Genomic DNA, 14,442 nt, shown 5'->3' on the forward strand with positions numbered 1-14,442 from the left:
AATTTGTTTTCAATATGTAGCTCCTGTTATGCGCTGGTCAGTCGATGTCAAATTTGATCCTCTCTTTGTGGGCTTCATGACCGATGGGCATTTGTCCCCGTTTTCTATTGGCCAGAGGCTAGCATGCTCGTACGCACGCAAGCACGCACGCACACACGCACACACACACACACACACACACACACACACACACACAAAGACATACTGACAAAATTGAAAAACTAATTGTTCAGACTCAGGGTATTTGTAAAGATTTGTGCACATCTGGATTTCTATTTTTTTGCACGATTACAATCCGTAATCTATACTTCGTATATTAGTAAGTAAAAATAGAGAAAATAATTATGGCTCAATTTTTACAAACACAAACAGAGAGAAGCATAATCCTAATGTATTAGATTAATGAGAATGGTAGTAATTCGAAGGTGTAGTTTAGAATACATGTTAGATCCAGGCAAAGTTGTCCAGTTTCTTTTGACAGGTTATGTGATCAACACATTGCGAAATTCTTTTGTTTGCTTTCTCTTGTATGTAGACCATAAAGGTACATTATCCATGCTTTAGGTTCTTTTATAGCATACGTTTGTATTATTTTACATGTATATGTAAAAATCCAATTACTTTAAGACTCCGACGTCGCTAATTCAATCAATCATCAATCAAATGCAGAAAACTTGGTTAAACCTTTCAGGACTTAGATATTTTGATCAAGGCAAATCTTTTTATAGTCCAGATTTACGCAGCCCGTTGTAATTCAACAGTAAATAGAGGCAGGCGTGGTCGAATCGGTAAAGCTCAGGATTGGTAGATCGCGAAGTCTCGAGTTCGAACCCCCAAGTAGATGTTCTTGGTTGGACATTTGCTATGGAAGTAAATCCAAAATAAAAAGCAGGCTGAGATCGGAGTTAAATGGCACATAAAAATTCGACACGCAATACTTAATTGTGTTGGAGGAAATCCCTCTCAACTTTAAAAATTAAGAACGATAAAAAAAAAAGAACAAACACATATCTGAATTCATTTAGTTGATTTAATCTTGTCTTTGCTTTAAACTGTAGAGTTTGTTTCGTTTCTAATCTAGCGTACTAAAATTATTTTTATTCGAGAGTTAATGACTAACTAGAGACAGTACTAGATATCCAGCAGTAAAAGAGGTTCGGTAACAAAAAAAGTCGGACAGTCAGTGACGTCACTAGATGGGGTGACATCCGGTTCGGCTGGCCACCTTCTTGGGACCTGATGTAAACAGCAACAAAAATAGCCATATTCGACGCAAATCTAATGTTTTAGTAGAACTGTTGAGGTATAAACATTATTTGATTATTGCCATTTTTGAAAAAACAGGATTGCTTTATATCTCATTAATTAATCTCAGTGTTATAATTAGACCTAATCATCCTCATCTTTTCTGTCTGGTGCTCGATACACATAGATCGGCCACAATAAGATTTGTCCAGTTTTGCCGGTCTTTAGCAACTTTCTTTGCAGTTCCCGAAAATAGTCCCGCTCTTGTCAATTGTTTTTCGGTTGTTCACCTCCACATCTCACTCGGACTTTCCTGTTTTATTTTTTAAGGCGTCAATGAGGTACAATTCCTGTTATATCATCTGAACTTAATTTGAAAACGTGGGCATGTTTTAGTTTATGTAGCGGTTTTTCTTTGAATGTTATAAGGTTGTTGCTGACTTACTTCCCGAGGACAAGAGTGTTAGCTTTGGTCTGATCACTACCCATGCACAACTTCCAGCTTGGTTGAACCTACACCCCCGCTGGTATAGTTTTGTGGGGTTATGTCACGAAATTTTGTTCCCGCTGGTATGGGGCTGGTAAGTAGGTCACCAACCAGTTCTATGGCTCATGCAGGTTTTATTGAGCCGTAGAACTGGTTGATGACCTACTTACCAGCCCTATAGCTCTGGTGATCATTGGGATTCACAAGGTGCCAAGTCACGACACGACTCTAGTATAAGATGGACGCCTGTACAAATGGAGCACTTTACACCAACTTGTACTAATACCCCCAATCAATTGCCAGCCGTACAAGGCCAAGGTAGGAGTCTGTAAAGTTCACCTCGATATTTTTCACTTCAGACAAGATCACAGAAACGTTGCTTCCTTCTTTCAGGTAAAACAGGCCACCTGTAGAAAACAAACACCAAGATGGTTATCCAGATTGTTATAAGTGGGTCATTTGTAACTGATAAAATACAATCTTATGTCGCAGATAATGAGTTTTGCAAATGTTGTTAATTAAGTAAACTAAATGTAAAATGTAAAATAAGTCTTATTTTCTTAGCGAAAAAATCTCAACTAAACCTACATCTACCACACAATACTTATCTTCAAAATACCGTGCGAACCTCCGCCCCCCCCCCTCCTTCTTTTACACATCACCATTAAAATAACCTGTATACACCTACATCTACCACACAACTTACCCTCAAAATACTATGCGTATTACATCTATTACACTTCACCTGTGTACACCTACCACACGTCTTACCTGTATAACTGGACTGCATGTTAGGGTTACAATCATCACAGCACGTTCTCGTAGCATTGACGAGCGTCTCACCCGGTGCCAGAACAATTCTGTGGTGCCACGTCTTTCATAGTGAAAAAAATAAACAAAGTATAACTCAACATAGTGACAACAAATCTACGTGTCTGTTATCGACATTAAACAATTCCAGTCTGAGTCCCTGTTAAAAAATGAAATTAATATAGACTTGTAACACCTAAATTAAACATACACATACTTGGCCGTCCCTTCTAAAGACATAAACCAACACATCTTTCAAAAGATAGTAGAGCTCAAGTCAAGCTCTAAACCCCATCTTACGGGTTAATCTAATCAGAAGTATAACAATCCCGTGTAATCTTATATTGTTTCCGGTAGCTCTCCGGGATGGGTGGGTGGGAGGGGGGCAGTTTCCAACCAGAGCACACCCACTTTCTCCGGAGCAAATTAAAAAAAAACATTTAATTTTAAATAAAACATACTGTAACCGTTCTTTCTTTACGCAATTTTGAATTAAAGTGCCGCACTCCCCCTTCCAAATGAAAATGACTGAAATAAACTCCGTCCCATTAAATCCCCAATAATATCTCCATCCCCCCCCCCTAAGTTCTAAAACCTTTATAAGACCGTATATTAAATGTTACCTTATTTACAACATGGCTGCAGGTGGCGTTGTTCTGTGTGACGCCAGAGTAGACGTAATACCACCCTGATGACGTCACACTGACGTGGTCGCGGTACACGGCGACTGGGTTTTCGTCACTTCGACTAACCGTTTGCATCCCCATGACAAGCTCGTGCAGGGAATCTACGGAATTAGGATACAACGGGGTAGGTGGAGTAGAGCTGATCTGTTGCTTTATCTTATCGTCTCTACTTCTAACTATTTCAATGATTTAACCATTCAGTGATGTACCCAATCAATGATGTACCCAACCAATGATGTACCCAATCAATGATGTACCCAATCAATGATGTACCCAATCAATGATGTACTCAATCAATGATGTACCCATGCAATCTGAATGAATTTAGTCACGTGAAGTATTATGGACGCAAGCGCGTGAATCGTATCCGATGCATTTGGTCTGATTATTCTGAAGCGTATAGTTGTGCTCAACAACATGTAGACCGTAAGGTTTAATTTATGAGACTGTTGTCAGATATGTTTTGTTAAAGTGAACAGGTCATTACAACTGTGGTTGTTGATATGACAAGAACCATCAAAAGATAGATAAATGGGAGCATGTCACCGCTCCTGGGACATAGGCGGCTGACATGTGCATTCCAGGCGTCTCTGTCTTGGGCTGGTCTCTCCAACTGTCCCCAAGTGTATCAAATCTTCTTGGTGTCTTCTTCCAGGTCACGTCTCCAGGTATTTCTTGGTCTGCCTCTCCTCCTCCTGTCCTGTTGATTCCAGGTGAGGGCCTGTCTTGTTATGCTGGATACAGGCTTCCTGAGTGTGTGGCCAATCCATTCCCATTTTTTCTGAAGAATCTCTTCATCAGTTGGCAGTTAGTGTGTCCGTTGTCTTAGTACCTTATTCTTTATGGCGTAAGGAAAGCGTATTCGAGGGATCTTTATGAGACAACAATTTAGCAACCCTGTTGGTCTTATCTTACAATAGCTGTTGTGTGTCAGAAAAAAGGGCCATGTGGTCAGTAAATTCCAGGTCATCCAGCTGGTTCCATAGTGTCCACTGTATACAATTTTGCTTTTTTTTGCATGTCAAGAAATGCATTAAAAACACACATGTATATTCTTCCAAGGCTTTAGGTTTCGCAACCCGATTAAAGGGAGTATTTAACAAGAAAATATTAGTTTGACTGTTTTCACTAAAGCCAAAATTTACGTAAGATCATGACACAATGTGTGTATTGAAACTGGGAGTAATTTAACTGTAATCAACTAAAAATAGCTCAGTTTAAATTAGGAACAGACAATTACTAGACTGCTAAGATATATGTATACTTGCTGAAGTGTTTCGAAACGAGTGTATTTTAACGTCTGTAGTTCTTTATCTAGATATTGTTTAACTAGTTCACCTGAGAGTTTACACAATCCGCAGCCTACATTACAACACGTTTTCAGAATTAAAAAAATTGATTAAACAAAAATTGAACTGTTTACTATAATTCCCAGATGCGGAGGCCTAATATAATCATACAGCCTAAATAATCACGCATATAATTCGTTACGCACTAATCTTAGATTGTCGAATTAAAAAAAAACGTAGAGTACCGTTTACTGGTGTTTTTGCTTTAAGTGTTCTTTAATAGAAAAGTTTGCTAGGTATATCAATATCTAACTAAATGGTAATAGAAAGAAATAAAAAATAAATTGGCTTATATTGAGGTAAACACAAAACAAAAACAGCAAAGTTACTTACCTTTGTGTACCGATGTAAAATATTGATGTGTATTTGGCGTCACAGGCCTACTATTTGGTACGTTCTCTGTAGATTTGAAATAAGAGAAATAAAAATAACAAAAGTGTATCTGTATCATATACGTATGTTTTATACACTCGTTGCGGGTTTAGATATAATTTGCTTGAGGTGATGTTTTAATAGCATAAGTGGGGAGGGATTATTTCAAGATTTGAAAGGGGGAAGGGCGCATAATCAGTTGATACGGATACTTAACTGTGTTAGAGGAAATCCCTTCCAACACTAAAATTAAGAACGAAGAAGAAGAAGAAGAAAGGGAGTAGTTAGGAGAGGAGGAGGTTACGGGAGTTTCTTCAAGATGTGTTGTAAGAAGCTGATGTATCATATTCGTATGTTTTATACATTTGTTGCGGATTTAGATATAATTTGCTAAGATGTTGAGGTGATTTTTTAATAGCATACATGGGGTGGGATTATTTCAAGAAGAGCTGATTTGAAAGGGGGTAGGCGTTTCTTCAAGATGTGTTGTAAGAATCTTATGTAGCGGCGGTGTAGATGAAGTTGGAGGAGAGTGACAGGAGCGATGTTGTACAGGTGAAGTAGAGGTGAGCTTCGTTACAAAGTCCACTATTGTAGTTTAGCACTAAATTGAAAAAAAAATACTTTTTTTAATCCCGTTTATTTAATGCAATGGTAGGGAGTACCACAAAATGAAAAAAAAAAAAAAAAAAAAAAAAAAAAAAAAACCAACGAAAAATGTTCTCGAGGGGTAGGGGGAGGGGGGAGAGGGAGGTGTCACACACTAATTTCCGGTACCTGTGACACCCCGCCTTGTGACGCCACTGTGTGTAGTAGATGGCGTTTCACATCCTTAATCATTGTTTTAGTTTTTTTAAAAATTGGGTTTAGTAACTTAATAATATCTACTACCACAGCAACATCAAAACACGACCTCCTTTACATGAACACATTTAAATTTGATATTTCCTGTTTAAGTCAAGTTTCTATGAGTTAACTACTCAAGTTACTGTGTGTTAACTACTCAAGTTTCTGTGTTAACTACTCAAGTTACTGTGTGTTAACTACTCAAATTACTGTGTGTTAACTACTCAAGTTTCTGTGTGTTAACTACTCAAGTTTCTGTGTTAACTACTCAAGTTTCTGTGTGTTAACTACTCAAGTTTCTGTGTTAACTACTCATGTTTCTGTGTGTTAACTACTCATGTTTCTGTTTGTTAACTTCTCAAGTTTCTGTGTGTTAACTACTCAAGTTTCTGTGTATTAACTACTCATGTTTCTGTGTGTTAACTACTCATGTTTCTGTTTGTTAACTTCTCAAGTTTCTGTGTGTTAACTTCTCAAGTTTCTGTGTGTTAACTGCTCAAGTTTCTGTGTGTTAACTAGTGAAGTTTCCGTGTGTGTTGACTATTCTTGACAAAACTAGACCAAAGCACACCGGGAATGTTAAAATAAAACGGAACGCCAACCTTCTCTGTTTTGTTGTGACACAGGAATACTGGTTGTCACTTGCACTGTGTCGCAGTTTAAAAACTTTAAACTTTCATCCGCTGGTCGGTCTACAATAACACAATATTCTTAATTTTTTGTTATACGACTGGGCACACAAATGACCGCGCTAACTCTTCATATGCCGAGATCAAGGAAAAGAGTGAATTCTACTTTTTCTACCTTATTGACCGTTAAATCTATAGCGTATCTTAATAGATGCAGCGCTTGTATTAGGAGAAACGATCATTTCTCCTAAGCAGAGTTTCTTCCAGGCATCTCTACCGCCCAACCCCCCCCCGAACGAAATGGAATTTATATAGAAGATATATACTTTTGACAGTGTCCGCCCCCCCCCCCCCACCGGAAATTGTTGTCCGTCCCCCCCCCCACCCCCCGAAAATTTCAAGTGCACCCCCGGAGAAAAAAAAGTTTGGAAGAAACACTGCTCGTACGTCTTAAGAATCATCTAAACCTCTTACTTCATTAAATTTAAAATTAACCCTAGAAAAAAATCAATAGCTCTCTTAATAATCTGGTCCATACAAGTTTGGATAAGATGAACAGGTGTTTAAGTAAGCCCATACAACAAAAACAAAACTAGTGTGCAATCATGTACACACGTGTACACAATAACACATTATTTACCAGTTAAATAAATATGTGCTAAAAATATAACTTGGAGCATAAAATACTGACCTGTTTCCAAAGGTGTGGTCTGTATCATCTAAAATAAAAATAAAATCACTATTAAAATGTTTGCTATATGTAATACAGGGTTTTAAGAAAAGTCGAGTGCTTAAAAAGTCCAATGAATGAACGGTTTCTGATGTGTATGATTGAATGATTGTCATTATGTATGAGGGTCATCAAGAGTGTGAATAAATCATGACATACGATGTCAGGGGATGTGATATATCAATGGGTGTGATTTGTCAGTTTATTTCGTGTCAGTGGACGTGGTGTGTCAGTGAATATGACATGTATATGCATGTAGTTAGGGCATGTCATTTGATGGTAGTGTCAGTAGTTAGGGCATGTCATTTGAAGTAGGGTGTCAGTGAATATGACATGTCACTGGATATAATGTGTCAGTGAATATGACATGTATATGCATGTAGTTGGGCATGTCATTTGATGGTAGTGTCAGTAGTTAGGGCATGTCATTTGAAGTAGGGTGTCAGTGAATATGACATGTATATGCATGTAGTTAGGGCATGTCATTTGATGTGGTGTCAGTAGTTAGGACATGTCATTTGAAGTAGGGTGTCAGTGAATATGACATGTCACTGGATATAATGTGTCAGTAATTATGACATCTTAGTGCACGTGACATGCCAATTGATGTGATGTCAGCGGTTAGGGCGTGTCAAAAGATGTAAGGACTTCGCCTTATACTGCAGGATGTGTCATCAATGACATCACTACGATGTGTCATCAATGATATTACCACGATGTGTCATCAATAACTTCACTACGATGTGCCATTAATGACATCACTACGATGTGCCTGTTCAATGATCCTGGCTATTTACATGGTACCATCCTTGAACTGATGCCTTAATGCAAGTGACATATCACTCAAATGATGAGTCAGTAATTTGAAGTGTTGTATCGCTTCACTTCAAGTGATGTTTGTCGTGTCAGGGAAATGAACTATGCGTCTCATAAGGATGTGTGTGTTGGTGTGTAAAATACCAAACTAAAACTACAAAATGAATTGAACGTTTTTGTATTGCTGTATGTATAAGGGCAAAGTTCATACACGTATAGTATAAAGTAAAGTGACATAGTTAATTTACGTGTAGTGGAAAGTTAAGTTCTCTTTTCGAACCTGACGGTCCATGGGTCAAGTGAAGTAGAGTTCACCTGTGTCTCTAAACTCATGCCAAACCGCTTTTACTTTCCCTAACTTGAGTTACGTACTCAACAGAGCTAGGTGTACTTGAGTAGGTTTTACTGACTTGAACCCGGATTCAAACTCGACATTTTCGGGTTAGCGGTCTAGCGCTCTACCGCTAGGCCACGCCGTCCCATACACGTATAGTCTCGGCGTTATAGCTCAACTCACCTGCTTAAATAACCTTGACATCTGCAGGCTGTCACTGACACAGCACTTTGTCACGCCGTTGTCAACTCGGTACACTGTCGTCTCCTTATAGCCGAGCTTGTCGCAGCTGACACAAATCTCGTAGGATCCTTCAGGGAAAGTCGCCTCCTCCGCGGTGCCGTTGCTCATCTTCATCACCATGGCAACCAGGCAGTAACCGGAAGCGATGTTGAGCAGGATCGAGACGACGGTGCAGGCGATTAAGAAATGCTTGCTGAAGATGCGGATTTTGTAGTTTTTGTCGACGGGGTCGTGGTAAATGTAAGCGTAGTGGGGTGGGGTCTCGCCGGATGGTGTTGAACGTAATGGTTGTTCGGTTGTCGGGGGCAACGGTGTAGTGGTTGGATACGAATGTGGGTTGGAATCGTGGTTGTAGAGCAGTGAAGGAGCTTCGTAATGAGATCCATCCCTGTATGGGCCACACCTTGCAGGGCGGGGCGGGTTGTACGCGTGAGCATCTCTCAGCGGCGTCGTGCAAGGAGGCAGGGAGTGGCATATCCGGTGCAAGTTGTCGCTCGACCCCGGAAGCACCGAAAGGGGCGTGTCCACCAGGCTTAGATAGGACGCCACGCTGCGTCGGTTTCGAACGACGGACGCCGACTCCGTCCACTGATCGTCGGCGTCACAGGAGTCGAGCTCGTCTTCCGAGTAAGTGACGTTGTCGAAATACACCTGCACGGACGTCGTGTCTTCTTCGGAAATGGCATCCGACATGTCATCCTGAATGTCATCCTCTTCGATAAAACTGGAATTGCTGTAAATGTCGTCATACATTTCATGGATTTTGGATGCCGCAGGTTTTAACGGCATTTTAGTTGACATTGTAGATGTCGCTGGTTTAAGTGGCAGTGTCAATGACTGATTAGTTGTTTTAGGTTTTAATGCCATCATCGCTGACAATTCAGATAACACTGGTTTTAATGAAGCGTTCCCTGACATTCTAATGGCAATTTACTGACATTCAATAGACAATCAAAACAGTAAAAAAAAAATGTAACGATTACATACCGCGTCCGTATAATATTTCTTGTCGTGGATATCAGAAACGTATAGTTAAATTTAATTCCTTCTCAACTAGTCACTATATAAAGTCGTGACAATATACATTTGTAATCATTTTTATGTTTCTTTTTACTGCAAACTGATTTTAAAGTATAAACGACTAGAAATATCATTATTAAAGCATGCAATCACAGTAAAACTTTAAACAAATTTAAGAAAACACCAGCAAGCATCTACGAAAACACAAAACGAAATGGTAAAAACTGTGAGTATAAATTACTTCCTCTTGAATGCGTTAGTTATCTGTCCTTAACTAACATCTTCAAAACAATTTCAACAATTTTACCTCCCTTGTTTTTTCTATGAAAAATTTTACTTGATTGATTCACTTCCGAATACGTAAACAACATGTCTCATATCCTGACTTTAACTCAAACTTCCTACCACTTTGTTATATACTCACGAAATCAAGTTCACGTGATTCGATAAGACAATCTCCACAAAGATTTAAGAGTAACACATGACATGCTGATGTGAGAAAACAAAGCGAACCGAAACTGAAGCTACTGGTAAATTTCCTAGTAAAGTTAACAGAGAACACACTTCTTTTGTGGTTAGCAGACGACAACTTAGGGAAAACCAGGTTTCGTGTGTTAGGCATGACACGGGTCAGAGGTCAACGCTGTTATCTTTGTAGAATGGTGTGTGCTTAAAGCATTTCACGGAAAATTGGTTTTCATTTTTTAGCGCTGGTACGACAGGCTATGTTTTTGCTAAAGAAATGGAATATATAAATATTTTTTTTCTATTTAAGTTGGATGGCGTACCACATCTAGTGCTATTCAACAAACACAAGCACATACACAAGCACACACACAATCACACACTACACACTAAACCACACACATATGCACACACATACACACATATATACATATATATATATATATATATATATATATATATATATATATATATATATATATATATATATATATATATATATATATATATATATATATATATATATATATATATTATACATACATTAATTTAGCATTATGTTATTGAATATCTTTGAAATCAGTTAGTGAAAAATCCCCTTCCATTGTAAAAAAATAACTTAACAAGGGAAACAACCAAGATCTAAAATTCCTAAAGGTATTAAAAAATACGTAACATTTAGACAAATAATTATAGTAAAGTTGTAGAATACATAATGCAAATGTATGTAAATTAAATTTTCTTATTTTATAGTTTATTGTTATAATTGTTAAATTCGTCAATTACAAAATAATAATTTTGCTTTAAATTGACATATTACAAACGTTAGCTGTATTAATTTTTGTATCTATATTTAAATGCAAACAGCTTTAGAATAATACTTTGGACAACATTGCGGTGTAGTTCAAAAATATTTTATCAACCTTGTGTTTTTGTTTTTGTTTTTTTTAACCTCCATAGGTGTGGTAGGAGACTGAACTCGGCACTTGAGAACTGATGCAAGCATTATATCAACTGTTTAAAATGGGTGATGCAAAATCATTTGTGGATTCCAAAATTGCCATCAAGAAAGTAATGATTTTCTCTAAACAGGGCTGTATTGTAGCAAAGCGAAGAATACGTTTTCTAAATATATAGGAGAATGATGACTATGAAGATATTAAAATTAACGAATTAACCAACTGTTCTGATATTCAGGATTACCTACACAAACTTACTGGTGCAAGATCGGTACCAAGAGTGTTTATCCATCAGAAATGTGTTGGGGGTGGAGATGATGTTGTTGCTAAAGATAAAAGGGGAGAACTGAAGATATTGCTGAATGCATGAATAAAGAAAAGTCTTTTATAGTCATTTCTGTTTTATAAATATTATGGCAAGGGATGTTATAATAAGTTGAATGAAACTTTAAAAAAAATGTATCTTTATTAAAACATTATTCTGACACATTGAATGTTTGTTTACTTAAAGCTGGACTTATGTGGTTAAATAATGCCTTCTGCTATAAAACCACATTATTTCAATTTTTTTAAAGTTCCTCCTGGCAGAATCTTTCAGGGTAAAAGAATCTTTATCTTATGATATTTATGAATAAACATACAATAAGTGTCTGTGTGCAATTGTTCCATATTTAAAATATCATAATCTACCCAAACAAAGATGATTTCTCTAAATATTTTTTAGTTAAAATTTTACTGTTGTAGATTTATGTTTATTTTCTCTCTAAACATTTGCATTCAAACATTTTCAATGTGTTGGTCATTATGATTATGTTGTCACTGACTACTGCCTCTAAATTTTCACACGTCTAGATGTCACACTTATTCATTGCATATTTTATCACATGATGCATTAAAGCAATAGGAACTAAAAAAAAATCAACATTGTATATATTGATAAACTATGTATAGAGATCAATAAAGCAAAATTGGTGCCCGATAGGGCACTTCCCGGCGTTGTAGGCGATTCAAATTTGGCACGATCCTGCCCTGGGGCGAGAAACCACCAAGGCCGGTGCCGGTTGGCCGCAGAAGCCAGAGAGAAGGGGTCAAAACTGACCGCGAACGACCCTCTTGATATTTTGTGAGGTGGTAACAGAACGCCTAGGGGTGTCATAAAAAACTCGACATATCTGCGAAAACTTCGTAAAGTGGTCAAAACTGACCAGTCGTATTTCCCTATATAATCTTTGTATTTTATATGAAAAAGAGAATAAGTTCAATACAAATTTTAGGGTATTTAATCTCTGTACATCTGGCTAATTTTTTTTCCCTCTATAGATGATTAAGCCGTATGGAATAACTGTCGGTTTGACTAAAACCCCTCGACGAGGGCTATAAAATGACCGCGAGTAAAATTCCCCTAATATGAGATATCTATAAATAAATTGACGAACGATCCCCCTAATATTTAGTGAGGGTCGTAGACCGACCCCGAAAGGAACAAAAACACTTTATTTGCGTCGGAAAAAAAACCCTTAGGGTCATTAGATTTGTCGAGATTCGATATTTTCTTATATAAAACATTGTTTGTGAAAAAGTAAACAAAGAATACGTCATTCTGTCTATGTACAGGGGAGGTAACGTATTAAAGTAATCATTTTTGTATACTATCTATATATATAATTCTCTTCTGGGAACCGTTAGAAAACAAGCTGCAAGCGCCTCCTTGCAGCCCCTCTCTTTCTCTCTATCACTATCACTATCACTACCACCCCCACCCCACCCCCACATTGTCTGGTGAGTTGTGGTCACGCTAAATGTTTACAAAGCTAAATGTTTACAAATCGTAGAGCCGTAGAGCCGGGTTTCTATTAGGGGCAGATAATTTAGTTCGATTTTAAACTTACAGGAGGTAACTAAAAAATAACTAAGAGGTGGCTGCTTTCACGGGGTTAGGGGAAAGGGGGGGGGGTTAATGTTTAAAAGCAAATATTTTCAGTGGCAGCATTGGTACTGTCGAATTCACAAATTATGAATTACTGAAAAGTAGAAAATAAAACAACTAAATAGCGGCGTATGATACGCTGCGGGTCGGCTCGTTTCATAGAAAAAACAAAAACCACAATGTATAGCATTCGTTTAAATAAATATTTCGTTATACATTTAGTTATTTATTTTACTGAAATTGTAAAAATTAATTGTAACGATAAATTTAGTATAATATATGATTTTTACTATTAATGTAGCCTTTGCAGTTCTAATTACCTTGCGAGTTATACGTTTACGAATACACCAATGCTTTCATGACATGAATATACTCAGACTGTTTAAGCTTAAGCCCTAAGAACTCCATATAACAGGCAAACACCAATTAATTCATGTTTAAAACTCTCATTAGTTTTTTTGTAAACCTAAGCGAAGCTAGGCAGAATGCCTCATCATCATCATCATCACTCCTTTATTGCCCCTGGTGAGCAAAGGGCTGCAACCACACATCTCCAGCGGACTCGGTTTTGGGCTGCTCCTCTGATCTGTGCCCATGAGAGCCCAGCTGTTTTTGCCTCTTCCTCAACCGTTCTCTTCCATGTTTTCTTTGGCCGGCCCACCCTCCTTTTCCTCTGGGGATTCCAGTCCAATGCATGCTTTGCGATGTTTTCTTTTTCTTTTCTTAATGTGTGTCCGATCCATCCCCATTTTCGGGCCTTAATATCTTTCTCTATTGGCCGTTGCTATTGGCAGAATGCCTAGTGTACAATAAAAACAAGCGAGAAATAGTATGGTGCAGATTGGTAGTCACATGGATGAATTCACCATTTCGAATACGGCTACAATCAGTATAAATTTCAACTTCTATTCAATAATGATTAAATATATCAATTTCTGTAACTTCAACCGAAGCTTTTCATTACGTTTTTTTATGCTTCTCCCCATACATAGCATTTCATTATGTTTTGTTGTATGCCTCCATATATATTGACATTCAACTTTTGACAGTTATATGTTTAAATCTGACCTTCCGTAATCAGGTAGGTTTAAAAAATATTCTCAAGCGGGTAATTTAGTCTCAAGAGTAAATAGTTTTCTAGTTAATTAGATTTATTACTTAATTATCATACAGCTCAGTTGATGTTGTATACTACTTCAATTAACACGTGAGATTTGCGTTTAATTTTGGCTTACACTTGATAATAGGGTTGGCATGTGGATACAATGGGACAGCTGTATTTTCAAATGATTTGTCACGGTTGTTTTTATTTAGAATCTCAACACTAGTGACTCGTCTTAGAACCAACCCTAAGCCCACAATGACACATACACATCGACTAACACACACACACACACACACACACACACACACACGCACGCACGCACGCACGCACACACGCACGCACGCACGCACGCACGCACACACACACACACACACACACACATATATATATAATAAAAATAAATAGTTGTGTTGGAATGT

At 37.7% G+C, this 14,442-nt stretch overlaps 1 protein-coding gene across 2 annotated transcripts; it reads right to left on the minus strand.

Annotated features, from left to right (window-relative positions):
* Window positions 1-1,024: 1,024 nt before the first annotated feature.
* Window positions 1,025-10,114, minus strand: LOC131942655 (uncharacterized). Of its 2 annotated transcripts, XM_059302554.1 has the most exons (7): window positions 9,752-10,114; window positions 8,488-9,466; window positions 7,116-7,143; window positions 4,911-4,976; window positions 3,166-3,329; window positions 2,504-2,606; window positions 1,025-2,139 (listed from the first exon to the last, which is right to left on the minus strand). In XM_059302554.1, the coding sequence occupies exons 2-7, from the start codon at window positions 9,463-9,465 to the stop codon at window positions 2,012-2,014; spliced, it is 1,467 nt and encodes a 488-aa protein (XP_059158537.1). In that variant the 5' UTR covers window position 9,466; window positions 9,752-10,114; the 3' UTR covers window positions 1,025-2,011. The 2 variants fall into 2 exon arrangements, with proteins under 2 accessions (XP_059158537.1, XP_059158536.1); XM_059302553.1 differs by lacking the exon at window positions 9,752-10,114 and having other exon boundaries at window positions 8,488-9,719.
* Between the last annotated feature and the right edge of the window lie 4,328 nt (window positions 10,115-14,442).

Source organism: Physella acuta, unplaced genomic scaffold (assembly GCF_028476545.2).
Source record: "Physella acuta isolate Inbredline_101_S28 unplaced genomic scaffold, ASM2847654v3 ptg000417l, whole genome shotgun sequence".
Lineage (NCBI taxonomy): Eukaryota > Metazoa > Mollusca > Gastropoda > Physidae > Physella > Physella acuta.